We start from the raw sequence: 26,613 nt of genomic DNA, 5'->3' as shown, positions 1-26,613 counted from the left end.
TAGAACGACCCTGGAGACATCGCAAAGTTGAATCGCCTGTGAAATAAACATTGCAGATAATCCGCCGTGTTGCCTGCTCCTCTGTTCACGTGTCACGTGGTACATGGTTTGTGGTCCGCGCAATCGTTACAACTTCATTTTAAAATGTCCCTTTTTCACCAGATTTGCTTTCGTTCCATGTGGAGCACCTCATGAAACCTCTGAAAATATAGACACAGATCTGGCAGACGCTGTGGATAAGCAGTCCCTCTGGGGGACAGGGCACAAGGTCAATCAGTGAATGTGTTAAATCATATAGCTCAATGAAGCTGGTTAATTTTGTTACGTTCCAAAATCATTTGTTCACTCAATATAATTCTCCAAACAGTCGAAAAAAAAAGTTTAATGCTTTGGAAATTTCACTTTTTCTTGTGTGTATATATATATATATATATATATATATATATATATATATATATTTGTGTATATATATATATATATATATATATATATATATATATATATATATATATATATATATATATATATATATATATATATGGAGAAGGAGGGAACATAGCCTTGCTTGCTTGAAGTAAATAGGTATATCGGCTTAGTTGTAAGACTCGTTATTTCTTAAAATTTTCAGATTTTACTCCAGATTTCAACAATTATTGAGTCCGGACGATATCCGTTCCTCAAAACCAAAATAATATTCCGATGATGTACTTTAATTAGTCCGTGAGAGGAGATCGTGGAAAATCGTATCATATAATGCATGAAATCGCTCCAAGCTCCTAATTTGAAAACTACACCACTTACAAAAGTGATGTATATCGCGATTCGTAGCTATTATGAACAGGCATTCGATAATATGAGTGAGGAAAGTGAAAATAAAAAAACTTTATCGTTAAGAACTCGTTGCGGCCTGTTCCAAGTCGAGGCATGGTTGAGCAGGCTGAAAAACATGGCGGCTTCAGACCCCAGCGAGAATGATGACCACGGATGCACCTGAAAAAGGATATAATTAAATATGGCCGTTAATTATCTTCAAAAGGGGTGTTTTAATTAACCCGAACATAGAATTTTCAGTCATGCACTTCCTTGGAGTTTTCTTCATGTGCTTGCAAAGTTTCAGGCTGATAGGTTTCATGGTTTCAGAGTTATGGAGGACACACACTGGGTTACTGTTTCGTTTCGTTGATCATATAGTCCTCTGTGTGACGAGACATGCAGTGTGTATGTAATAGATAGATGTCCGCCTCACTGATTCTTTCATTTTCAGACCCATTTTCAGTCTCACTTCGTGTGCTCTTTCACAGCTGTCTTTGCCCCCCCCCCCCCCAATATTCCGGCAAGAGCGGCCATAATCCGCTCAAATTGGACCCAAAAGGTGAGCACTGTTCCTAGTAAAACATCACAGTACAATGCATTCACACCCATATGATAATTTTACCAATCGGGGGTTGAGTGCAAATCGAGCAAAATTATGATCCAGCCCCTTTATCATGCCACCAATCAGGGCGACTTTTCAATCGGATCGGAAAGTGCTGGCGCTCCCGGATTACACAACCAATCAGAGGTGATCGAAGCTGTTCAGAAGCGACTGCAGGATGGGCTGCACACCGCGAGCCAGACCATAAAAGAGCAGGTTCACTCGTGGCTCATGTCTCCTGGGCATTTCATCATTGGTGGCTGCCTCGTCATCGTCAATTTCACAGTGACTACCTGCTGCGCTAAACCCGGCACCGATTTCTGTGCTGGAGTGTTGGGTGTGTCATGCTGTACCGGATGGACCCGGTGTTGCTGGGAGGGCAGCGTGAACATCTCGGTGCATTGGCGGGTCGTTGGCCTGAACCTCGCGGCCTTGGTGGTTGGTAACAGATGACTGAGTATCAACAGTAAAGAGCATAGCGCCGGGGGTACCTTCCACTGTGGTTGTGATTGAACCTCCCACACCCTCCAGGAGCCATTGGTCTTCAAACTCATGCTATCCTCTTGGATGATGCGGTGGGTTCTGCAGGACCCGACGTATAAGGTCAGGTGGGACGTCTCATCTTCCCGTAATTGTATCTCTGTCGAGCTACTGTGAGCCTGCAATTATTTTGTTAAGTTGACTGAAAATAGCTGATCCGTACGGTCGGCGCGAGTGTCGGTTTGGGGTAAGGGAATCATTGCACGTACAAATCCTGTTCTTGTGTCATTCATTCAATACATGTGGAGACCTGCTATGCTCTCCAGCTTATCCTGCTTGCTCTGATGGTTTGATATACCTTCGATACGTACTTGCCTTATCTTATATAATCAGGTGCAGCCGAACGGAACTGCCAAGTACATCCCGGCTAACATCTAGAGCCAATCGATGGCGTAAAACTTCCTGGCTTACAAACATGCAGACTATGCTGGACCAACGGAGGAAAGGATGCTCCGAGCTGGTTGAATTGCATTAACACAGGATTAATTCACAAAGAAGGCGTGAGGAAAAGCATGTGGCACAGTGAAGACAAGGGGTTTATTCACAAAGGATATATGTTCATCAGGGACATGCAGTATTCGTGCGGTGCAGCAAAAGACATACAGTGATACATTTATTCAACAAAGAGACACAGGGCAGAACCATACCGATACTATCTAGTTTAGACACTCTTACTTGCACTAGCAATACATGCGCCATCAGGATCATTCCACGGAAGGGTAGATAACAAGAGAGATAGAGCTGTGCAAGGTTGTTGCGACCTTTTTAGCTCACCGAGCGGGGCTGACGAGCCCACGCTGCTCATTCTCTGAGGGAGGGGGTAAAAAGGAGGAATACTGGTTGGTATCAGAGGTGCGGGTGAGTTGCGAGGAAGAACCTGGAACGAAGAGCGTATCAATGCGGTCGCTCTGAAAATCCCTTTACCATCACTGAGCTCCTGGTGCATCCAAAGCAGATGATTAGAAGAGAGAGGGAAAGAATGTGTGACGAGACAGATTAGCTTAATGTGTGCGGTGATAATTGGCCTGGCCTTAATGAATGTGCCCTTCACGGCACCAGAATCGTAACGCTCGCTCGCCCGGCGCTCTGTCGTGCAAACTCCGTTCCACAGCTCCAGCTCCATTCCACCAGCTCCAACCCTCCTTTCGCTGTGCACCGCCGACCAAGCCAAAGAAGATCCTCCCCTTCTCTTGCATGTCTGGAACACACTGCTTCAATAGCTGCTTGGCGGATGCGGGGTTTGGTGCGGATCAGGAGAGACGCTAGGCGTGGTTACCAGGATTCACGATCAAGAGAAGTCGCCCATTGGTGCACATCTGATTTCTTCAGTGCTGGCACCACCCATGCAAGTTCACAGTCGTGAAAATGCCGGCATTACTGCCTGCACAGTTCACATATTGGAGCCTTGTACTTTTTGGCTGCACTTTCTGAGTGTGAACGTGCGCTGGAAGCCGAATTGGCATTACAAGCAAGCAGAGCGTGAGGGCTACTCACAAGGAGCCAATGGGTGATTATCAGACGTTTGCGTTCTGTGCTGTTGAAGTTTGAACGCCCATGATTGTGGTCAAGGTGGTGATTGAGGTGGTGCAGTGGGTGAGCTGTGGTTGAGGCGGGGTGGTGGTTCATTATGCGTTTGAGACTGCTTGGTTGTTGAGCAATGTCGAATGTGTATAGCGAGCTTGTATGATGTTCTAATATTGTGGAGTGATAATCTATGTGTCTTCATGATTTATCAGTGTCGTGTGGTCATGGTAGTGTTTTGTAGGAAGAGTGCGGTGGAGGTTCAAGTAATGTGGCAGATCGATGTTGGAGCACGATCCGAATCAGATTTTGGTACATGGATGCAAATTTGGCCGCGCGCAGGTGTGCTCGCTTGTTAGAGAGAGAGAGAGAGAGAGAGAGAGAGAGAGAGAGAGAGAGAGAGAGAGAGAGAGAGAGAGAGAGAGAGAGAGAGAGAGAGAGAGAGAGAGAGAGAGAGAGAGAGAGAGAGAGAGAGAGAGAGAGAGAGAGAGATATATATATATATATATATATATATATATATATATATATATATATATATATATATATATATATATATATATTCGTGTACATGGATCGAAATGGGGAAGAATGAGAAGAAAAAACACTTACCTAATCCCTCACAACACATGTTCCCTTTTAAACCCACTATACATAAGGGAAGGACTCGATCTGAAACAAGTAGTCATGAAATAACTATCTCAGAAACCGCCGTATGTTGCATGCCATTGCCTTGGGGGGTCTTGGTTATCAGAACCGTCCCAAAATCAACTGATACCACGTTGAAATATTCGGTGGGATTTCCTCTGACATCTCCTTTGACTATGAAACCTTAATTTCTGAACAATTCACATTCAAATTTCTCTTTAAAGATTGCGACAAAGATAAACAGATACTTTTATGTGAAACGTGCAAACATACAAAATTACAGCTAATTAGATGTAGACAGAGCACGGACAAACAATGCTGGGAAGGCAACGGCAAACGACCCAAGATAACCCTGACAAAGAAACTGCTTCAGCAGCACCAACACCCCGTCAAGAGTATGGTACGTACTGTATATGTATAGATAATATTTGTGTGTGCATCTGTGTGTTGACCAATGTGTTTGCGAATGTGTTACAATCCCCTCTTAAAAAGTTTTTTTTTTTTTAAATTCTGAACTTTACATCATCAGCATTAAATATGGATCCATCAAACACAGTGACTGTATGTCAGACTGGCTGTTGATGTGAACTTTTGCAAAGTCGTTCACACCATTTGGGTGGTGGTCTTTAGTTTGGAGGTCGTTGGCCTAATGTGTGTCTGTCTGTCGATGTGCTGGCTCAGCTCGCCATGTCCACGGCTCTGCGTGTGTTTCTTCGTTCATTCGAGCTCGGGCGAGGAGCCGAGGCGAGTCGCACGAGTGACACCCAGCCCTACTGCTCCGTGCGGATCAGGATGGACTCGCACACTGGTGGGTCATTCTTGAGACGCGAAGGATGTGTGGTCATGACAATGGGAGATGGAAGGTGTATGGTGGTCTTTAACAATTTCTTGATTTTCCCCTGGGTGTGTACCAGCGTTGTTGAATTCAACAAACAAAACAGAGCAATTTTTTATTTTTTTTTGCTGGAACTGTTCATTGAACTTTATTGGTTGGCATACTTGTGTGTGTGTGTGTGTGTTTTGTAGATGGAGAGACTGAAGGTCGAAAGTGGAGGCCCACTCTAAAACCTCCCTGGGGTGGATGCTTTGAGGTCAGCGATGCTCAGACTCTGCAGTTGGTACTTCAAGCTGCTCCCGGTGTCTCCATCGGTGACACCACCATCGGTTTCACAGACTTGACGAGCTTGTACCTCAAGACTGGCAGCACGACCGATACTTGGGTACACGTTTCAGTGAGCCTTTTGACTTGTCATGATGTTCGACACTGAAAAATAAATCTCACACTAAATCTCTTTCCATTCATTGGTCAATGTAGTAGGATGTCAATGAGTTATTTATTTATCTATTCGTATGCAGCCTGTGGCTCCTGGTTGCATCGTCTCCTGGTGTGCGGATAGCCCACTGATGCAGTGCCCCTGTTACCAAGAAGATGATGTGTTGGCTTCTGAGAAATTTTCTCAAATGCACCCTTCGTGTTATGATGTGTACTGAGATTTAAATAACACAAGCCACCTGACCTCTCATCATCATCAAGGTTTAAAATGCTGGCTTGCACACCTCTCCTTGGAGGTTGTTGATAAATTTTTTTAAGAGTTTTCTCTTTCTAACAGTAATTTTGCCTCAAACGTAAACTTTCACCATTATGGGACCAAGAGTCACGTGCCATACCTGCTATTGCTACTTGGATCCTCAGCAACAGGGTTTTCCTACCGCACAGCATCCTCGTGCTGTGGTCCACAAGCAGATCTTTAGATTCAATCAGGATAACACTTCACTTCCATTGCATGCCACTCGGTTTGAATGTTTCCAGAAAGTCTGAAGTGTCTTGCTCAACAAGGCCAGGCCGTCTCTCGACTGTAGCAATGTTATCTGCAAACACTTTATGATGATGTTTGGAACTCAGTCATGCGTTGACCGGCTTAATGTGCCACAACGATGGTTTAAGCAAGATCTTTGTTTTGTTCCTGGTTCTCCACCATAATGCAGGTGGACCTACACCCTCGAGGACGCATTCTCCTGTCTATAAAAGAGCTCTCCTATGGTATGCACCAAATACACGTACTTCCTTGTTTTCTTCTTTTACATGAATCATGACATCTTGCGAGCTTCCGGCGGCCATGTTTCATAACTGAAAGTGCATGTTGAAGAGGGCCACCACTCAGTGGTGCAATAGTTAGAGTGACTGCTCTGAGTCTGCGTGGTTGTCAGTTCGTAATCCTGGATGAGTCGTGTCAGAGACTTGTAGAACGGTACGCGCTGCTTCCTTGCTTGATTCTCATCATTTCAAAAAGGACATTGAGCACAGGACAACTTGGACGAAAAAAAAAACCCAGAGATTGGCATCCATTGTGCAGCCATGATGGGCCTATTGGCCTCCTGTGATGAAATTCTTTGTAAGGGTGTACATTTCCTCGTGTGTACGAACATGGAAGAATGTGCTTGTTGACTTTTTTTTTTGTGTCTCACATCCATTAGGTCCTGGAGGAGGATTTCCACTGACTCGCCGTCGAGGGGCCATCAAGCAAGCGAAGTTGCATTGTGTGCAGAGCCACGAGTTCATCGCAACGTTCTTCAGACAGCCAACGTTCTGCTCCGTCTGCCGCGACTTTGTCTGGTTACATGACTCCATTTTTTTTTCCTTCTGCACTCTGTTCACCATTGTCCACACTCAGCGTTGGTTGTACACACAGTGGTCACTCGATGACTCTCCATCATTTCACAACTAAGTACTAACTTACTAACTTGATCTGCATTTCACATCCCCTGAACCTCTGTATCTCTTCATGTGTTGTGATCTCCTCTTTGCCGCTTTGGCCAGCTTCATCCGGCTTACTGGATTTGGTCATGATGCAGTCAGGATAGGATTGAAACTATTTTTGATCTCGTGTATCTCTACAGGGGCCTCAACAAGCAGGGATACCAGTGTAAGCGTAAGTGTGATCATGGCTTTTATAAAGACGAGAATTAAAAAGCTAATGTTGCACAGGTTTTGATGCTTCTGCACTGAATATCTTGTATGGGTGCTCGAAGGTGTGTGCCGCACTCAGGATAAACCACTCACGTGTCCATGCAGAATGCAATGGAGTCATTCACAAGCGTTGTCTCGACAAGGTGATCGCACAGTGCACCGGCTCTGCCACCAACAGTCGTGATACCATGGTGAGGGTCAGAGTGCACGCAGAGTCAAAAAGAAATGTAAGATGGGTATAGCTAGTCGAGGGACGATGATGCTGGGGGGGAAGGCTACAAAAGCGAGCATGTGAGGGCATTGATCGGCTGTGGGTTTGAAGGTTGTTCAGATGTTTTGTTGGAGGTGGAGGGGAGGGAAGGAGGTTGGTGAAGGGAGGCATCGTCGTGGGGGAGGACGGGGGCGAGGAGGGGGGGCACTGCCTTGGCCAGTCATTCCAACTGAGATCAGTGGGCCATAGAGATATACGCCTGACCTTTGTAAGGCTTTTAAGGGTGTGCATTGAGCCAGAGTCCGATGGGATTCTGTTACAGCATCGGAAACACATTTTATTGGTCTGAGATTGGTACAAAAAAACAATGCCATATTTCGACTTTGGACGGACACTTGGTTTGATTATAAATTAATTCCTCATCCCAATGTGCTCATATCACTTAAACTGCAGCATTCTCACCAAAAATCTTGATTGACGGTACTAACCTCAACCTAAAAGTAACTTCACTCCAATCCTTGCCCTAACCTAGCTGCACAAGGAACGCTTTAAGATCGACATGCCTCATCGGTTCCGCACTCATAACTACATGAGCCCAACGTTTTGTGACCACTGTGGAACGCTGCTCTGGGGCCTGGTGCGACAAGGCCTCGAATGCGAGGGTAGGCCCCCAAAGCTGCTGTACACGAACGTGCCCACGGACAGGACCAGTAATGATGTGAAAACGTTATGTCCCATAATAATGGTTTTACAATACCAATGTAGTATAAACACGCCTCCATGTTTGTCCTTATGGAATGAATTTGATGAGCAGCAAGGAATTGCTCAATACCCAATGCACATGAAGTGTTTCTGTCTAGTCGAGGATGTCTCACTGTTCATAGATGTGGACTCATCTGCCTTAAGATCTGTACCTTGCATTCTCTATATGAGGGTAGTGTCATGGCTGATATAGATCTCCAGCAATGACTGCAGTGGGTACACCATTTGGTCCATTAATTTCCAGTCATTCAGGTGTTTGCCAGGTACACTTTTTCTTCAAAAGTTTGTCATTTTCTTTTTGATAAAGAGTACACACAAACTAGCTCAGTCATGAGAACATTATAGGTCTCAAACACATGAAGCTCTTTTTAACCACTGACTCACTGATATAATTGTTTCGTACTTTCTCGGTCGGCCAGAAAGCTGAAAGTTGGCATACTGATGCAACTTGGAGCTATGATTCCAGAAATATACTAGAACGGCACTCGGTAGAGCACTTAGCTCCACCAAGTTGGACAGTTTACATTTTGTATGCCAATGATAGGCCAGATCTGCATCTGTACCTGAACCAAAATTTAATCAACTTGTTATTGTCACCTTCCCAACTCATCCACCAAGTTTCGTCATAATCCGTCCACAACGTTTTGAAATATCGTACTATCCACCGTTTTTGGCCGTATCTCTCAATTATAAAGAATCACTTGAAAGGAAATTTTAAAACTTTTTTGAGATACTGTGTATACATCGTTTTTGGTCATATCTCTCTGGTGAAGAATCATTGAAAGAATTGTAGTATCCAGATCCGGATCTTCACCAAATTCCAACCAATTTGTCTTCAGCAAACACCCAACCTGTCCACCAAGTTTTGTCCGAATCCGTCCAAAACGTTTTGAGATATCGCTCTCACAGTCAGACAATTTTAAGGTGAAAACATATACTCCGCCCACCTTCGGTGGTGGAGGTAATCACAAAGCTCTCCGTAAATGTCTATCAACGAAAATGTCCGTCAACAAAAATCAGCAGGTGAAGCCTGCGAGAGGGGCTGAGCTTGGAATAATGCACTAGTCTTAAAATGAGATCAATCGTGTAGTTATTAATGAGCATGTTCATGGAAGGTATTCGTGTTGACCCCCTTTGGTGTTCCCGTCTGAGCACGTACCTCATGATGCTGGGATCTCACATTCAGATCCCACATACTTCTCCATCATCTAATAATGTACTTGTTATTCATGTGAAGATTAAACAATGTCTCCTAATGTTCTTGTCGTCCATTTCCACCTAAAATTAATGTATGAACAAAATTATGAAGGTAAGGAAAAATAGTTGTCCAATAATAATGGCGATGCACTTTGTTCCGTGTGCAGCATGTGCCATGAACGTGCACCGTCGCTGTCAGCAGAAGGTCGCCAATCTATGTGGAGTTAACCAAAAGCTCATGGCCGAAGCCTTGGCACAGATTGAGACTTTCCAGCAGGTGATCGGGAGGATCTGGTCCAGATACGCACACCTGTTTGTCTCTTCCCTTTCAAGCCTCCCTCAAACCTCTTCTCATCCTTTTCCCTTCCACCTTTTTTTTTTGTTTCTGCCCAATTCTATGTCGAAATGTTTTCCTCTCTTATTTATCTGCCCATCATATCTTCCCAACCAACCTGTCATTGCAGCGTGGCCAGCAGGAGAAACTGCTGGAAGAGACAGAGGACCACTCATCAGGCTTCGATAAGTCTGTCCCGGAGAAGGAACCCTGCATTGGTACACCAAATTCACACCGACACAAGGCAACCCCTCCAGCTTTATCTGATTGTCAACTTCATGACACAAATTCTGAGTTTACCACAACCATCAATATCAGCATTACTATGACGTAAATGAAACGTTATATTGGATGATAAAGAATGATGATTTAGTAACCCGTCGATCAAAGCCAAACCAAAAACCAAATGATCTCCTTTTTCGAGCAATGACCAAAATCAGAACGTGAGCAGTCTGACGGTGTTTGTGCAAATAATCATGAATTAGAAACAAAAACATTTCTGACATATTGATGGAATCATTTTGTGATAATCTTTTGCAGCAATGGCTGATTGTGCCGAGGAGAAAAGAGGGCCCTGCTCACCACGAGATCTGCTTAAGCTTCCACCACCATCCTTAAAACTGTCCATGCTGACTCTGCCCTCACCCAATCGGGACGTCCCCTTTCCCTTGGAACGTGAACCAATGAGAAGCACCAGCGAGCAATCCCTCTCCGTGTCCAACTTTGTGTTCCACAAGGTCTTGGGGAAAGGAAGCTTTGGGAAGGTGGGTCAATCTGTGAGCAAGATTTGGGACACAGTGGATTGTTGGGGTCACCAGAGTAATAAACCTGGAGATGATAACAGTTGGACCAATAGTGAATATTATTATTATTATTATTATTATTATTATTATTATTATTATTATTATTATTATTGCCACCACCCCTGCAGGTATTCTTGGCTGAAATGAAAGGTCGAGGGCTCTTTGTAGCCATCAAAGCCCTCAAAAAAGATGTGGTGCTCATGGCTGATGACCTGGAATGCACCCTTGTGGAGAAACGGGTGTTGGCACTTGCCTGTGAGCATCCCTTCCTCACCCATCTCTTTGGTACATTCCAAACCAAGGTGTTTATTACAAACCCCACTATTAAAATAACTTCACCTTTTTGTTATCAATACAATTATTACTATCATTATTTTTATGATGATTATCACCTTTTTGTTATCAATACAATTATTACTATCATTATTATTATTATTATGATGACTATCACCTTTTTGTTAATAATACAATTATTACCGTCATTAAAATTATTATTATTATGACTATCACTTTTTTGTTAATAATATAATTATTACGATCATTAATGTTATTATTATTATGACTATCACCTTTTTACTATCATTATTATTATGATGATGACTATCACCTTTTTGTTATCAATACAATTATTACTATCATTATTATTATTACTAGTGCTGGCCCGTAGGTGCGTGCCTGTATGTGCAGCTTCGTTCCTTCGCTCTCGTAAATGATGACTGGATTGTGGCATTGTTTCAATTAGATCGGACCAACCGTATCATAAATGGCCATAACTTGGGAAACACCTGGGAAACATACTCAGGTCCCCAGCGTCAATTGTGACGTCGTATCAAACAAAGAAGAAGAATTGTGACGCCTCTCTCTCTCGCCTCCCCTCTCTTGCCCCCTTCTCTCTCCCCTCTCTCTTGCCCCCTCTCTCCCCCCTAGTCTTGCCCTCCTCTCTCCCCCCTCCTCTCTCGCCCCTCTCCATCGCCCCCATTCTCACCCCTCCCCCCTCCTCTCGCCCCCACTCTGACCCCCTCTCCCATCCCCCTCTCTCGCCCCCTCCTCTCACCCCCCTCTCTTGAATTGTGACGCCCCTCTCTCTCACCCCCCTCTCTCCCTCCCCTCTCTATCCCCTCTCTCATTCCCCTCTCTTGCACCCCCTTAAAAAACAAAAAATCAATAAACATAAATTGTGACGTCATTCGTGATGTCACAACACCGTATCTTGTCATTGGTTGACAGATAAATGGCCGTAACTTGGGAACTGCTTGTCCGATTAATATCAAACCTTGAAAAGGCACATCCGCGGGGCCCCAGCGTCGATTGTGACGTCATACCAAACGAAGAAGAAGAAGAATTGTGACGTCAATCGTGCAAAATAAATGAGTAAATAAATTAACAAACATTAATTGTGACGTCATTCGTGATGTCATAGCACCGTGTCTTGTCATTGGTCGACAGATAAATGGCCGTAACTTGGGAACCGCTCGTCCAATTAATATCAAACCTCGAAAAGGCACATCCGCGGGTCTCCGGCAATATTCCTGGCAAGTTTCAATTAGATCGGACCGGCGGTTGTCGAGAAACGGCGGTCGCATACAGACACACATACAGAGATTGTTGGAATTATAGATAGATGATGATGACTATCACCTTTTTGTTATCAATACAATTATTACTATCATTATTATTGTGATGACTATCACCTATTGTTATCGATACAATTACTACTATCATTATTATTAGGATGATGATGATCACCTTTTTGTTAATAATACAATTATTACGATCATTAATAATATTATTATTATTATGACTATCACCTTTTTACTATCAATACAATTATGACTATCATTATCATTATGATGATGACTCTCACTCTCATGTGTCCCGAAGATGAAGCAATTGGTTCATGTCCGTCCGTCCGTCCGTCCGTCTGTAAACGTCAGCTAATGATCTAGTAACAAGTTATTTAATTTTAATGTTATATTTTGAACACGAATCAGAAAATGAAGCTGTAGTTTAACAGTACTTTGTCTCTGAATTCGTCCTGATCGCACATGCACAGAGAGGAGTGAGATAATACTTTTACTCTGTCAGTGAAAAAAAATTGAAAATCATTCGAAACAGGAAATTTACTCTTTTTCTGGACGTTATAAAGGACACAAACAACAAGCACAAATAACAAATGTTTAATATGAGATAAGATGGTGTAATGGACACTGTATCAACGATGGGAAACTTCCGGAATTTTTTTTATACGACCTTTACAACATTTATTTTATTTCAATTAAATTATACACTTACACTTAAACACTGTAGAACACAATTCGCCTTCTTAACGCTTCCAAAAAACCTCCAGTTTTGCAGTACTTGGACATGTTATATAAGGTGTGTATAAGACTGCGTCAATGGCACTAAACTTCCAGAAGTTTTTTTTAATATGACCTTTAAAATCAATATTTTATTAAAATTGAATTATGCACAAAAACACTGCATGGAGTAAGGTGTTCTATGAACTCTCTTGTTGAAGTAGTGGCTGCTTTGGTGGTGGAGACAGTGGTTGTGCAGTTATTTGGCTGATAAGCAATGAAGCAAATTGATGTATGTTGTGGAGTGGTTGCTTCTGCAGGAGCACCTCTTGTTTGTGATGGAATTTCTGACTGGAGGTGACCTCATGTTCCACATCCAAAATAAAGGTCGTTTTGATCCTGCGAGAACCATGTGAGAACCAAAATGTCTGAGAAGGAACCTTTCTATCTGATGTGAAGGAAAGTGATTTGAATTGTACATGTTCACTTGCAAAACCTACTCCGCAGGTTCTACGGGGCAGAGATCGTGAGTGGGCTGCAGTTTTTGCACACACAACGCATTGTGTACAGGTACGTGCCAAACGTGTCGATGTCCATCTCTCACTTGGACTTGCCCTTTGCAATAAACATCATTGAGACAGTTTTCTGATTAAATCAATCCATCTGGATTCTGCCAGGGACCTGAAGCTGGACAACATCTTGCTGGATGGTGATGGGCATGTCAAGATTGCAGATTTTGGAATGTGCAAAGAGAACGTTGGGGAAGAGGCAAACACCGGCACGTTTTGTGGAACACCAGACTACATTGCGCCCGAGGTCAGCCTAGTCTTAGCCTTAACACTAGCCATCTTGACTGTTCTCTGTATCAGAGTAAAATTGGGTGTAGTTGGGAAAAAATAATATGTACTATATACACCGTATACTCTATATGTATATTGCATGAGTGTCCCATCTGTCCATCTCTGAACTGCTCCCTCAGTTTTGTTTTGGGGCTAACCCGTTCAAACCTTCTGTGGAATGTTTTGGGGTCCCAGCGGATGTCCGAAGGTGGGTGGGAGGTTTCATCAATACCTCATTACAATTTTAATTTGATTTTTGATCCGAACGAAGCTGCTCCCGATCCAGAAGTAAACCCAATTACAGATTTGACAGAAACATCCACTGGTTTGATAATATCTCAATACAATTGTCATTTTGAGTTTCCACCCAAACGACGCCGCTTTTATCCACTCGAAGGTGGGTGGGAGGTTTCATAAATTTCTCAATAGAATACTGATTTTAATTTTTGATCCTTTCAAAATGTTTTGTATCTGCCCTTTCTCAGCGGCAGATTTGTCTGTATTGGGTGTCGTGTGAGAACGACGTCGATATTCGTTTAATTCATGAGTGTTTTTATTTTGTTCTATTAATGGAATAATATTAATTTGTGATTGGAATGATGCTGTTTGGAATAATAATATATGGAGAGAGACAGAGACAGAGACTTTAAAGTTTAAAGCAGAATGAGGCATTTATTTGAGGGTTTCCACCTGTGACATCAGCAGATTCGGTATTTGTAGTTTCACCATTGTGACATCATAGAAATATTACCTACCTTACTCCTGTTGGGGTCAGCTGCAGAGAGGTTTTTGCTCAAGCCCTTTATGAACCGGCTGTCGAGCCCTCTCTCGTGCATGCAGAGCACGGGTACCGCGTGCGTGCGTGCGTGCGTGCATGCGTGTGTAGATATTGTTACGGCTGTAGAAATTCGCAGAGCACCATATAGGTCTTTGGTTCAGTTACGCCGATAAGTCCGTGTTCAGTTAGATTTCCCCACCGTTGTTTAATGGGCATTATCCGTGTGGACAGGGCTGTGATCTTTGAGTTAGCCGTTTTTCTTTCGCTATCATTATTTTGAACTAACCACTTCACAAAAACCACGATCAACACCACCACCTTCCCCTCAACCACCAACCACAATCGCCTCAACCACCAACCACAACAACCACGCCGCCTCAACCAGCACCATGTTTTCTACCTCGGCACACGGTTGCCAAAGGCCTGGCCTTCGTCGAGAGAAAGCAGGCGGCCCCCGTTTCCCCCTCCCCACCAACGAATGGCATCTTCGCTGACAAACGCAGTGGATTTCACCCTGCAAGGGACAAGGGTGAAAACCCAAGCAATGAAGCAGACAATGGTGTGCGCGTCCCTAATTTGGTGGGAAAACGCTTCCTTGTAGAAGTTTCCTGCAAGTTCTGGAAGGAAGGGTGGGAGTTGAGAAGGGGCGGGGCGTGGGTTTAAAAAGGAGGAACGCGAGCACGGAAAAGAAGAGTGAGAGAGTCGTCACCAGGAACGCGAGTGCTGAGGAGAATCTCTCTCTCTCTCTCTCTCTCTCTCTCTCTCTCTCTCTCTCTCTCTCTCTCTCTCTCTCTCTCTCTCTCTCTCTCTCTCTCTCTCTCTCTCTCTCTCTCTCTCTCTCTCTCTCTCTCTCTCTCTCTCTCTCTCTCTCAGGATCATGAGCGAAATGGCGCTAAGGACCGAGGGCTCTCTGGGTCGGTCGTGACGAGAACGGGCGAGGGAGGACGGAGCCCCAGGAAATCACCACATGGTCACGTTTTCCTTCCTTCTTTTTCTTTTCAGGGTTTTTGTCTGAGAGATGTGGCGCCGTGTCCTTAAGTCAACCTGTTTAAGTAATTGTACATAATAAATAGACAATGGTTGTAGTTCTTCTTGTCGTGCTTTTGTTGATTGCATTGCTTTTCTTTGCCTTGCATAAATACATGCGTGTTTCACCTTTTCCATTGCATTACTGTGTACGTGTGTAAATAATAAATGTGCGTGTTTAAATGTTAACCCGTTCGTTGTGTCCTCTTTCCCCAATTGAACTGCCGTATTGCTCTCGGAATTTAGTGGGCTTTTAAATAGCCGATAATAGAATCGGGTCCAACGAGGCCTGGCGATAATACACCGCTCGGTTATCCCAGAACGGAATGAACCACTTAAGCGGTTCGTGTCCAAGCAGGCCTTCGTTGAGGTACGGTCTCTCGGTAGTCTGCCCGCGTGAATACTTAGGTATATCGATAATTCGGCGATTGACTCTGTCGCATGCGGGTAGAGTGTTGACTCGGCTGTGGTGTGCGCGTGGAGCACACCCGTGACTAGTTTTCGGCGTTGTTCCGAAAAGTCGCGACTGAATTGTCCGTCCGGTGGGTGAGACGGCCACCATTGGCTAAAGCGGCTGTCTGCACGCTGGGCGGGCGGCAAATTCGTAACACTGTTGTCAAGGAGTGGGAAACAGATTCATTCCCCTCCAAACCAAATTAACGGAACCGGACCAAGAGTGTGCGAAGCAACCCTCTGTTTTCCCCAAATTACGAGCTTTTTAAATTGTTCCGAGAAGCAAGATGGCGGTTCAAGGCAAACAGGGGCAGGAGGGTTCAGAAATAAATTTAGAAATGTGAGAATCCATGGCCCAGGATGAAATCCCCGTGCAGGACATTCCCATTGAGATGTGTAGTGTCGTGGTAGGGGCGCTTATAAGGCAGACACGAGCGGAGGAACAGTCGAGCCCGGCTGTGGTGTACAAGCGCGAGCGCGGGCGTACTTTGCCCGCAGCTCCCCTTTATTACGTACTCAACACACTCACGAGCCGTGGCACTACGGCACCCACTACAACGCCTCAGGCGGCGCGCACTCCTTATATCCCTGGCAGACACGATGCTCACGACGACCACTCCCCCCATCATCATGCCCTGCCCCGCAGGCCCGCAGGCTATACCACAAGATGCAGGTTGAATTTCTCCCACAACTGAACCCAGAACCCGAAATGGGCGCAGCGGCGGCGACCGCGGTTTTTGACACCCCCCCTCCTCCTCCGTCAAAATCCTTCCCCGATCCCCAGCGAAACTGCGACCAATGAGGACGGATCGGTTGTGTTGAGCGGAATGGCCCAGATATTGGCCATGCTGGCAAAAATGGATGGAAACGCACTGGAAGCGAAAAACGAAATGAAAGAAATGAAAAACGAGATGAAAAACGAAATGGAAGAACTAAAAAACAAAATGTAACGGATGCAAATGCGCAGCAAATGAAAGAAGAAAGAAATGAGGGGGGAGATGCAGCGTGTGGGGTGAGGCACGCAATTGCGATTATGCCCGCCTGCAGGCAACGAAACGCGGGCAATGGAGCACAAAATGGCGGCGCCACGTGTTGGAGCGAACGAGCTGAGGGGGAGTGTGGACTGTGTCGGCCCCGCGGTGGAGGACAAATTAATACGGGAGACGTGTTGGATGAGACTCGTGACGGTGACAGAGGGAAAAATTAAATGGGGGTGACGGAGACGTGTACGAGATACTAAGAGACGAGAGAGATAATGAATGAGGTGACAGGAATAACAGAGACGCGGGAGATAGGAAAAGTAGAGGAGAGACTACAGGATAAAGATGGGGTGAAAGACGAGCACACAAACATGGAGGTAGTGGAGGACAATGGGGGCACGCTCGGGGAATGTGTCGTGACCCGGTGCAAGCAGATGGGTAGCCTCCTTCAGTAATGGAGGGAGACTCTATGCTCCCTTGAAGTGGATCTCGACCACGTGGGTCAGGTCGAGCTTTGCAAGGTAGAGGGGGCGAGTGCTGTGGACGGGTGCACACGAAGCTTGGGGCGTTTGAAGGTCCCGGGACCCCTTGTGGTCGAGCGATTTCCCCAGCGTGATTGTCCCGGTATGTGCACACCACGAGTGTGGTGAAATGTGTGCTGAAACTCGCGCATAGCGTGGGTGAAAGGCGTTGTGTAAGGAAAATGGCGAGCGTGAGTGAAAAGGTGTGAGTAAAGGAAACACCGAGGGTGGAAGGAACAGCGTGTGTGAGAGAGACGGCGTGTGTGAGAGCGCTGTATGTGAGGGAGATGGCGGTCGGCATGCGGGAACATGCAACCACATGTCCCGGTGTGAGTGTCATGGCGAGGTGTGTGAGCGTCTTGGCACGGGGAGTTTGAGCGCGAGAGTGCGACGAAGACGGAGCCTGACGGTGGACAAAGGCAGAGTAGCGGCCGTAGCTATTTTGGGGACCGTGCCGGGTTTGCACGGCAGCGCGCGCGGGGTCCGCACTGTGCTACGCACGAGGCCGCCGCGTGCGCGCCTGCGGGAGTGAAGCCCGGTCCGTAAACGCACGCGGTGGATTAGCCGATCCCGCGGACAGACAGAAGGTAGGCTGGATATGGATTTGGACCGGATGGGTTCTCCAGGCGGGCATGTGTGTGAAGCTCCGACGAGCAGAGCACATGTGCTCGCGTGGGGAACCCCTCGAAACGCGAGGCTTGTGTTTTTTTATGCGCATGGTGACGTCATGGCTGCATGGTCGGAATCCGGCAGGAGGGGAAATCCTTGCCGGATGGTGCCATCCAAGGAGGGACGAGGTGCGCGAACAGCTGCCATGACGTCACGGGGAGAAATCGCGGGTTGCGAGTTTCCGCGCTGGTGAGCGCATTGAAAAAACAAACAAACCAAGCCTCGCTTCGGGTGAACAGGATTCCGGGCAAGGGGTGGAAGACCCCGCTGTTCCAGGCACAGGATGGAACTAGTTAGGGGGATGGGTTAGTGTTAGTTAGACCGGCTTCATGGGGCAGGGTTAAGTCCTCATGGAGCCCGTGGAATAGATTAGTTAGAGGGATTTTAGTTGAGATTTAGGATGGGATATGGAAAAATGATTTTGAGGACACAGACTGACTTTGAGTGTGTAGAAGGGACGTAGCTTAGCTACGTAGTGTTAAATGCAACGTGCTATAATGTAAGGCAGGGGTCGGGAACGTTTTTGACTCAGAGAGCCATTAAAGCAAATTATTTTGAAATCTATTTCAGTGAGAGCCATATAATATATTTTAAGACTGAATTCAACTTCTTCTTCTTCTTTCGGCTGCTCCCGTTAGGGGTCGCCACAGCGGATCATCCGTATGATGCGCATCGTGATTTGGCACATGTTTTACGCCAGATGCCCTTGCTGACGCAACCCTGGCCGCCTCTTACGACACACAGGGATATGGTACACCTATTTTAACCGGGGTATACACCGGCCCAATACACTGGTACTCACTTCGCCGACCTCGGAAGGATGACAGGCTGAGTCAACCCCCTGGTGTATTAATTCAGTGGCCCAACGGGGCTTGAACTCAGGACCTTTTGGATCCCAAGCTGCTGCCCTAACCACTGCACCAACACCAGGCAACTTTAAGACTGAATTCAGCTAAATGTGAGTATAATAAGCCTCTGAATTTATTCTTTTCAATAATGTTGTTATAATAATCACCATTAATGGGACTTCTGGTGCTGCATGGATTTGCTGATGGCTTTGTAGTCTGGTTGGTACTTGGTGAGGTTAAGCTTCATGCAAGCGTTGAGGCTTTCATCCGTTAGACGTGATCGTAGGTTGGACTTGATGTTTTTAAGATGTGAGAATGACTGCTCACATGCATACGTAGATCCAAACAAGGTCAATACAGCAATACTCACACGCTGCAGTGTGAGGTGTGTGACAGGAAGCGCGTTCCAAGTTTTGATAATCAGCTGGTCTTCGGGTTGAAGTTATTTTCATTTCTGTCCACATAACATGTGCTTGCTCGCCAACTCTGCTTTCTGTCGTGCGATTCTTTCCAAATCTTCATTCAGTGACTTGAACTTATTCACCCACATGTCTGAGGCCTTCAGGTCAGCCACTTCAGCTTCAAAATCTCTGGCGGAGACACCAGGAATGTAACTCAGGTCGGCTGTGTTCAGTGAACACTCGTTTGGATGGGTGATGAACTTAAAAAGACGAGTGTGCTCACGAAATTCTCCAAAGCGTGCTTTGAATGACTGTAGGAGACTGGATGTGAAGCCAGCTAACTGGTGGAGATCAAAGTTTTGAGTGGGCTCACTTGCTGTGCATGCATCTTTAAATTGTCTCAGTTTTTCAAAATGTAGTAAACGACCTGTTTCAAGATCCATGATAAAGAGCTCCAGCTTGTTTTCAAAAGCAAACACGGCTTGTTGAAGGGATAACACTGTATTTCCAATGCCTTGCATTTTCACGTTGAGCTGGTTCAGATGTTCAGTCATATCCACGAGATAGTAAAACTTGAGGAGCCACTCAGTTTCGGCTAGCTCAGGATGCTCAATCCCTTTCATTTCAAGGAAAGTCCGGATTTCGTTCAGGCAAGCCGCAAAACAGCTAAGCACCTTCCTTCTTGACAACCAACGCACATTGCTGTGCAAAAGCAGACCGTGATAGTTATTTCCAACTTCATCCAGCAGTGTTTTAAACTGGCGACCATTTAAGGCTCGGGCAACAATAAAGTTGATCACACGAATGACCAGCGACATCACTTCGCCAAGCTGCCCATCACACATCTGAGCACAAAGTGCCTCCTGGTGTAGAATGCAATGGAAACTTAGGATGGGTCTATTTTCATGTTCACGGAGAAGCGCCACAAATCCTTTGTTTTTCCCCACCATATACGGAGCACCATCAGTACACACCGAGATAAGTTTATCCATTCGTAGATTTTTTTCTTGAGCGAACTCCATGAAAGACTTGAATAAATACTCACCTCTTGTGGACCCTTTTATTGGCAGAACAGCAAGACTTTCTTCACGCAGTGTATCACCAGCAGCATATCTTGCAATCACACTGAACTGCGACAAATGGCTTATGTCTGTTGACTCATCCAAAGCCAGGGAAAAGAACGGCGCTGTATTTATGTCCTTCACTTGCGTCTCCTCCACTTGGTTTGCCATCATGATGATACGATCATGAACAGTTCTTGCCGACAGAGGCATGTCTTGCATCCGTTTGATTATCTTGTCTTTGTTCGGAAGATCATCAAAAAGTTCATTGGCTACATCCAGCATGAACGTTTCAGCATACTCGCCATCTGTGAATGGTTTTCCGTTCCTCACTATTGCTAAAGATCCAGCAAAGCTATCAGAATTATAGTCACCTTGCCGGGTCCATACGCGGAGTTGCTGCTGGCTGGCTTGCACCCTGCTTAGTAGCTCTTGGCACGCTTTCTTTCTGCTGTCTCCCGCAGGGTATTTTGATGCAAAGGTAGCATGGCGTGTGTCGAAGTGCCGCTTTATATTCGACCGTTTCATCGATGCAATTTTGTCATTCCAAATTCGACACACCACAGAACCTGCTCTCTCCACAAAGGCGAATTCTTCGGCCCATTCGTCCTGAAATGTACGATACTCCTCATCTTTTTTATTTTCGCCATCTTCTTCGTCGAAGGGTTAGCTTTGAGAAAATGAGAGAGATGAAGATGTTGACCCAACTGAGGCTTGGCAAATAGTGAGTCTGGCTGGCCTGCGCACGGGCTTATATACTCGAGAGGTGCGGCGTGGCCGGCCGACTCTGGGATGCTGTCGCCTCAGCGGTGGCGCGTGATTGGTCGAGATGAATTCCGTGACGCGTGTCGGCAGCGGCACGTCATTGGAGGAACCGAAATCACGAGTCGCCTCGGCCGCATGACTGGACGAAACAAAAACCGCTTCAGCCAATTCGGAAGCGTTTTCTCTTCTCTCCTTCTGCCAAGTTCAGCCCTGCACGTGAATGAAGCACGACACCATTCAAACTATAGGTAAAGCTTCCACGAGAAATATTGGGCTTTGAGAGTTTCAAACTCCAATTTTATCTGCGAGCCAGATGCAATCATCAAAAGAGCCACACCTGGCTCGCGAGCCACACGTTCCCGACCCCTGGTGTAAGGGATGACGAGGGAGCACGAGGTAGTTAGGTGATGCAGTCAGAAGAATGGCGGTATTCAGCGATGTGAGTTGGAGAATGGAAAACAAACATGTTGAGTGAGTGAGGCCAGTGAGCCTGTGTATGGAGTGAATGTGGAATGCATGGTGTGATGAGTGATTGGGGGGAGGAGTGATTCCCAACCAAGGGACCCTGGGGTCAGTATAATGTTAGTTAGGGGGGTTAGTCAAATTGACAAAATGGAGGTCGTTTTGCTGTTGGTGGGAATGTACGCTCGAAACCCGTTTGGAGGGGTGCAGGAGCTGTTGACGGGCTGGGAGCGTGGCTGCGAATGGTGAGTATCGCTTAGTGGGTACACCGGGCACCGGGCTAGTCGGCCGCGGTAAGCCAAGGGTCCATGGGGGGCCAGGATAGTGTAGTGGGCACGGGTGGGCCCACATGATGCGGGGCCCGGGGCGCCATTGGCACGGGCAGCCAGGGAAGGGTCCCGGGGCACCAGCCTGCCAAGTGAGCGTTTCAGGGGAGTCGCCAGGGAGGGCACTCCCCAGTGTTTAGGGAGCTGTTCAGCTCGGAGGCAGTTGCAGGGCCCGGGGGTGCCATCGTTGGAGAATCGGCAGAGGGTAGTTCCTGCCAAGGGAGCCATGCGTCCCAGCCACGAAACCGTGCGAGGGCACGAGGAAAAATTCGAGGGCGAGGCCAGAAATTGTGAGGACACCAACACAGGCGATGGGAATCTTGGTTGTTAGAACCAGCGGTTTAAGCGAGTGGCACTTTTGGAAAGCCCTGGGGTAGTTTAAAGTTAATAGTTAGGGTAGATTAGGAAGTGTACCCCTCCGCACCATCCATCCCTTCGCTCGTTGTGGGCCGCTGGACTCACCTTGGGGAAGTAGATCGTTGAAATATGAGGAGGCCATTCTGAGACTTAGATTGGGCCTCGACACAGGACACTAGCTCTCCCTTATTCCCCTCCAGGAAGGGAACGTAGGGGTTGGGAGTAGGCTCGGATGACGGTAGGTTAGCCGGACAGAGACCATAAAGGGGGTTCGGGAGACGAAATTATAGTAGGGACAATAATGGAAATAAAAGAAAAAAAAATAAGTTGGGGCTAAATTGGGGATTGTTTGCAAACTGAGGGGGTGGGTATGGACAGAGACAGGCAAAGGCGATAGGTTGGGAGGGAGACAGTAAGGTAGGTCCGAGCCCGCCTTCCGAGTGGCCAGCACCACCGCACTCCTTCCACACACTTGCAGGACAAGACCAGAGGCCGGCCAGCTTCATTTGCCGGCTGTTTTGCTACAAGGCCTGTGCCGGCCAGTTCATCTACAGGCTGTTTTGCTTCAACGGCCTTGTTTTGCCTTGCCATGCCTTGTCTGCCTGCCTTTGCCTTGACCCCATGCCTGATAGCCCTTTTTATTGCATTTGCCCCCATTTCTGTCCATTACCATGTGCGCCAGGATCATCGCGCGTTCTGCAGGGACTGCCCTGTAGGCAGCCGCATCACGGGACTGCATTGGCGGCCCGTGCACCATGTTATCCATCCATCCGCTCAGTTGCTTGTGTTTGCTTGCGTCAGTGCCCATTCAGTGTTCTGCAGGGACTGCCTTGCAGGCAGCCGCACACAGAGTCTGCATTTGTGCAGCCCGTGCACCGTTTTGTGTTCACTGCGCTCATTTCAAGGGGGAGGCCTCGGACTGCATTGGTGCAGCCGGCCACATTCCATGTCACCTGCATTTGTTCATGAGCCAGAGACTGTGTGTGAGCAGCCTGGCTCCCTGCTTCTTTTCCCACAGAGTTCCTCAGTCCTGGGCCATGGTGTAGTGTAAAATTATAAGTTAAGTTAAGGGTAAAATTTACATCAGTTGCGCCCCCTGCATGTTTGTTGTAGCGCCAGCAATTTAGTTAAGTCGTCTGCATGAGTGGGTTTGTTTAGTTAGTTACCCAGCCCGTGGGTTATTTATTTTTGGGACACGAATACACTAAATGTCACACTCAGGGATCCGAAGATAAAATGTACGAGGGGAAACTTACACATGATGGCACACGAAAATTCGACGACTCGGGCCGAGTCTGTAAAAAGGGGAGGGGGTAGTGTTACGGCTGTGGAAATTCGCAGAGTACCATATAGGTCCTTGGTTCAGTTGTGCCGATGAGTCCGTGTTCAGTTAGATTTCTCCACCGTTGTTTAATGGGAATTATCCGTGTTGACAGGGCTGTGATCTTTGAGTTAGCCGTTTTTCTTTCGCTATCGTTATTTTGGACCAATCACTTCACAACAACCATGATCAACACCACCACCTTCCCCTCAACCACCAACCACGATCGCCTCAACCACCAACCGAGGGAAAGCAGACGGTCCCCGTTTCCCCCTCCCCACCAACGAATGGCATCTTAGCTGACAAACGCGGTGGATTTCACCCTCCAAGGGACAAGGGTGCAAACCCAAGCAATGAAGCAGGCAACGGTGCGTGCGTCCCTAATTTGGCGGGAAAACGCTTCCTTCTGGAAGTTTCCCACATGTTCTGGAAGGAAGGGTGGGAGTTGAGAAGGGGTGGGGCATGGGTATAAAAAGGAGGAACGCGAGCATAGAAAAAAAGAGTGGGAGAGTCGTTACCAGGAACGCGAGCGCTGAGGAGAATCTCGCTCTCGCTCTCGCTCTCGCTCTCGCTCTCGCTCTCGCTCTCTGGATCGGTCGTGACGAGAACGGGCGAAGGAGGACGGAGCCCCAGGAAATCACCACACGGTCACGTTTTCCTTCTTTCTTTTCATTTTTGGGGTTTTTGTATGAGAGATGTGGAGCCGTGTCCTTAAGTCAACCTGTTTAAGTAATTGTACATAATAAATAGACAACGGTTGTAGTTCTTCTTGTCGTGCTTTTGTTGATTGCATTGCTTTTCTTTGCCTTGCATAAATACATGCGTGTTTCACCTTTTCCATTGCATTACTGTGCACGTGTGTAAATAATAAATGTGCGTGTTGAAATGTTAACCCGTTTGTTGTGTCCGTTCGTTTCCACAATTGAGCTGCCGTATTGCTCTCGGAATTTAGTGGGCTTTTAAATATCTGATAATAGAATCAGGTCCAACGAGGCCTGGCGATAATACACCGCTCGGTTATCCCAGAACGGAATGAACCGCTTAAGCGGTTCGTGTCCAAGCAGGCCTTCGTTGAGGTACGGTCTCTCAGTAGTCTGCCCGCGTGAATACTTAGGTATATCGATAATTCGGCGACTGACCCTGTCTCGCGCGGGCAGAGTGTTGACTAGGCCGTGGTGTGCGCGTGGAGCACACCCGTGACTGGTTTTCGGCGTTGTTCCGGAAAGTCGCGACTGAATTGTCCGTCCGGCGGGCGAGATGGCCGCCATTGGCTAAAGCGGTTGTGCGCACGCTGGGCGGGCGGAAAATTCGCAACAATATTGTTGCGGTTATGCAAAACCGCATGCCTCTCAGGCAATGGCACCCAACATACAGTGATCCCCAGGTAGTTATTTTGTTAGTCTTCATGTAGTTAGTCCTTCCCTCATATCTAGTGGGTTAACGGGACGAAGTGCATTGCATCGGTCTTGTTGTTCGGTCAAATAAATGTCCATGATTCATACTCTGATTCCTACTCTAACCCTGTCCTTTTAGCCAGAGTACATAACAAGCATGCAAGCACACACACCATTCAATAGGCAATTGTTAATAAGCACACAACGATGCCTACCATGGCACGGATCATCCACATCTCCACTGCACACTACACAACCCGTACACGGGAATTGCGTGCCATTATTCCTTTCAAATATGCGTGCCAATTCCCAACCAACACCTCACCTTACTTCACACCACGCTCACCAAATCTCACCACTTTGACCACAAATGCCTCCCGCACATGGGAAAAATATTCCCGCACCCCCTCGTATCTCTGCATCTCTACAATTCGCCACTCTATTTTGAGGAGCACCGGGCGGCATCGGATTGTCCTCGGCACCGCGCGATGCTTGACCACGCAACAGACGCTAATAGCTCCACCGCATCTCACCGGGGATGTCCTGGGTGAGCGTCCGGAATTGATCCAGCCCTCATCCAGTTGCTAGACCATATCAAGACCGGGGGCAACGAGGAGGGGTCACAATAAGGGTGATCTGGGAGTTTAGTTCGGGTTCCGGGTGTGCATTTTGGCTCATGAGGGAGCTCGTGGGTGGCGGAAAAAGTTCGCTTCCATCCGACATTCAGACTGCACTCGGTGCCCGTTCACGGCTGGGGTTCCGGCTCGGGGAGCATGCCCCCATGTTAAGTCAGGAGCTCCGAGCCGTGCCAAAGCCGGTCGGCAATGGAGGAGCAGGATTTGGGCCACAGCGCGTCGCTTTCCAGTCATCACCTCACTTGTTCGATGGTCATCACCTCACTTGTTCACTTGAGTTGCATCTTGTTCGATGGTGGGGAAGGAATGATCACAGGGGTTGACGGTTGGAGGTCACGTGCAGCGATGCACCAATAGGCAAGCTGGATTTGGCTGAAGTCTGCTTGAGGTTCCACCCACACTGGTCGACCATAAAGAGGATGGGAGGACTGCCTTCCTGATGGTTGGTGACAGTTCCAGACGGTTGGTGACAGTTCCTGATGGTTGCTGACAGCTCCTGACGTTTCCTTACAGCTCCTGCCCATTGATTACAGCTCCTGACCATTTGTTTCAGCTCCTTGCAGCTCCTGACCATTGTTTACAGCTCCTTACAGCTCCTGACCACTGTTTACAGCTCCTTACAGCTCCTGACCATTGGTTACAGCTCCTGATAGCTCCTGACGGTTGGTAATGGTTGGACCATTCCTACTGGTACCTGGCTCTTGACGTTCCTGATTCTTGGCGTCCCTGCTGGTTCCTGGGGGTGATGACATGACGTTCATTGGTGTTCGAGCCTGCTTGCAGGTGGATGCACGGTTGGCAGGGCACTGGCAGTGGACCAAGGCACGCTCACACATTTTGGGACATTTTATTGGACGCACGACGACTTCTGCCTTGGTTAGCCAAGGGCGGATTTCTTTTCCCCCTCAATGATCTGCAGCTACCCTTGTCTCATGTTTAATTGTTAAATAAGGCATAGTGATGAGCATCTGCTCTTTGTCTATTTCTCTATCAATGCCTGTTGAATTCTTTATTCGTTTGAGATTATTTTGATTGATTTGAATTCATCCATTTCCACCACAAGGAAATACAGAGTTCTTCAG

General features: G+C 46.9%; 1 protein-coding gene across 2 annotated transcripts in view; it reads left to right on the top strand.

The window, feature by feature from the left end:
• The window catches only part of LOC147008908 (protein kinase C theta type-like), a 58,229-nt gene that overhangs the window by 16,263 nt on the left and 15,353 nt on the right, over positions 1 to 26,613 (top strand). Inside the window, exons 2-15 of one of the 2 annotated variants that reach the window (XM_085863878.1) lie at positions 4,805 to 4,931; positions 5,150 to 5,343; positions 6,110 to 6,164; positions 6,599 to 6,737; positions 7,022 to 7,053; positions 7,197 to 7,282; positions 7,835 to 7,964; positions 9,429 to 9,538; positions 9,726 to 9,813; positions 10,136 to 10,359; positions 10,527 to 10,700; positions 13,016 to 13,107; positions 13,203 to 13,265; positions 13,373 to 13,511. In XM_085863878.1, the coding sequence (XP_085720004.1) occupies positions 4,811 to 4,931; positions 5,150 to 5,343; positions 6,110 to 6,164; positions 6,599 to 6,737; positions 7,022 to 7,053; positions 7,197 to 7,282; positions 7,835 to 7,964; positions 9,429 to 9,538; positions 9,726 to 9,813; positions 10,136 to 10,359; positions 10,527 to 10,700; positions 13,016 to 13,107; positions 13,203 to 13,265; positions 13,373 to 13,511 (1,647 nt within the window). In that variant the 5' untranslated portion in view covers positions 4,805 to 4,810. Of the gene's footprint in view, positions 1 to 4,804; positions 4,932 to 5,149; positions 5,344 to 5,998; positions 6,165 to 6,598; positions 6,738 to 7,021; positions 7,054 to 7,196; positions 7,283 to 7,834; positions 7,965 to 9,428; positions 9,539 to 9,725; positions 9,814 to 10,135; positions 10,360 to 10,526; positions 10,701 to 13,015; positions 13,108 to 13,202; positions 13,266 to 13,372; positions 13,512 to 26,613 lie in introns of those variants that run through there. The other variant, XM_085863879.1, reaches the window with a different exon arrangement.

Source organism: Eptatretus burgeri, chromosome 18 (genome assembly GCF_056783735.1).
Source record: "Eptatretus burgeri isolate ZD-2024b chromosome 18, Ebu_testis_v1, whole genome shotgun sequence".
Lineage (NCBI taxonomy): Eukaryota > Metazoa > Chordata > Myxini > Myxiniformes > Myxinidae > Eptatretus > Eptatretus burgeri.
This window is presented reverse-complemented; position numbering and strand designations above follow the sequence as displayed.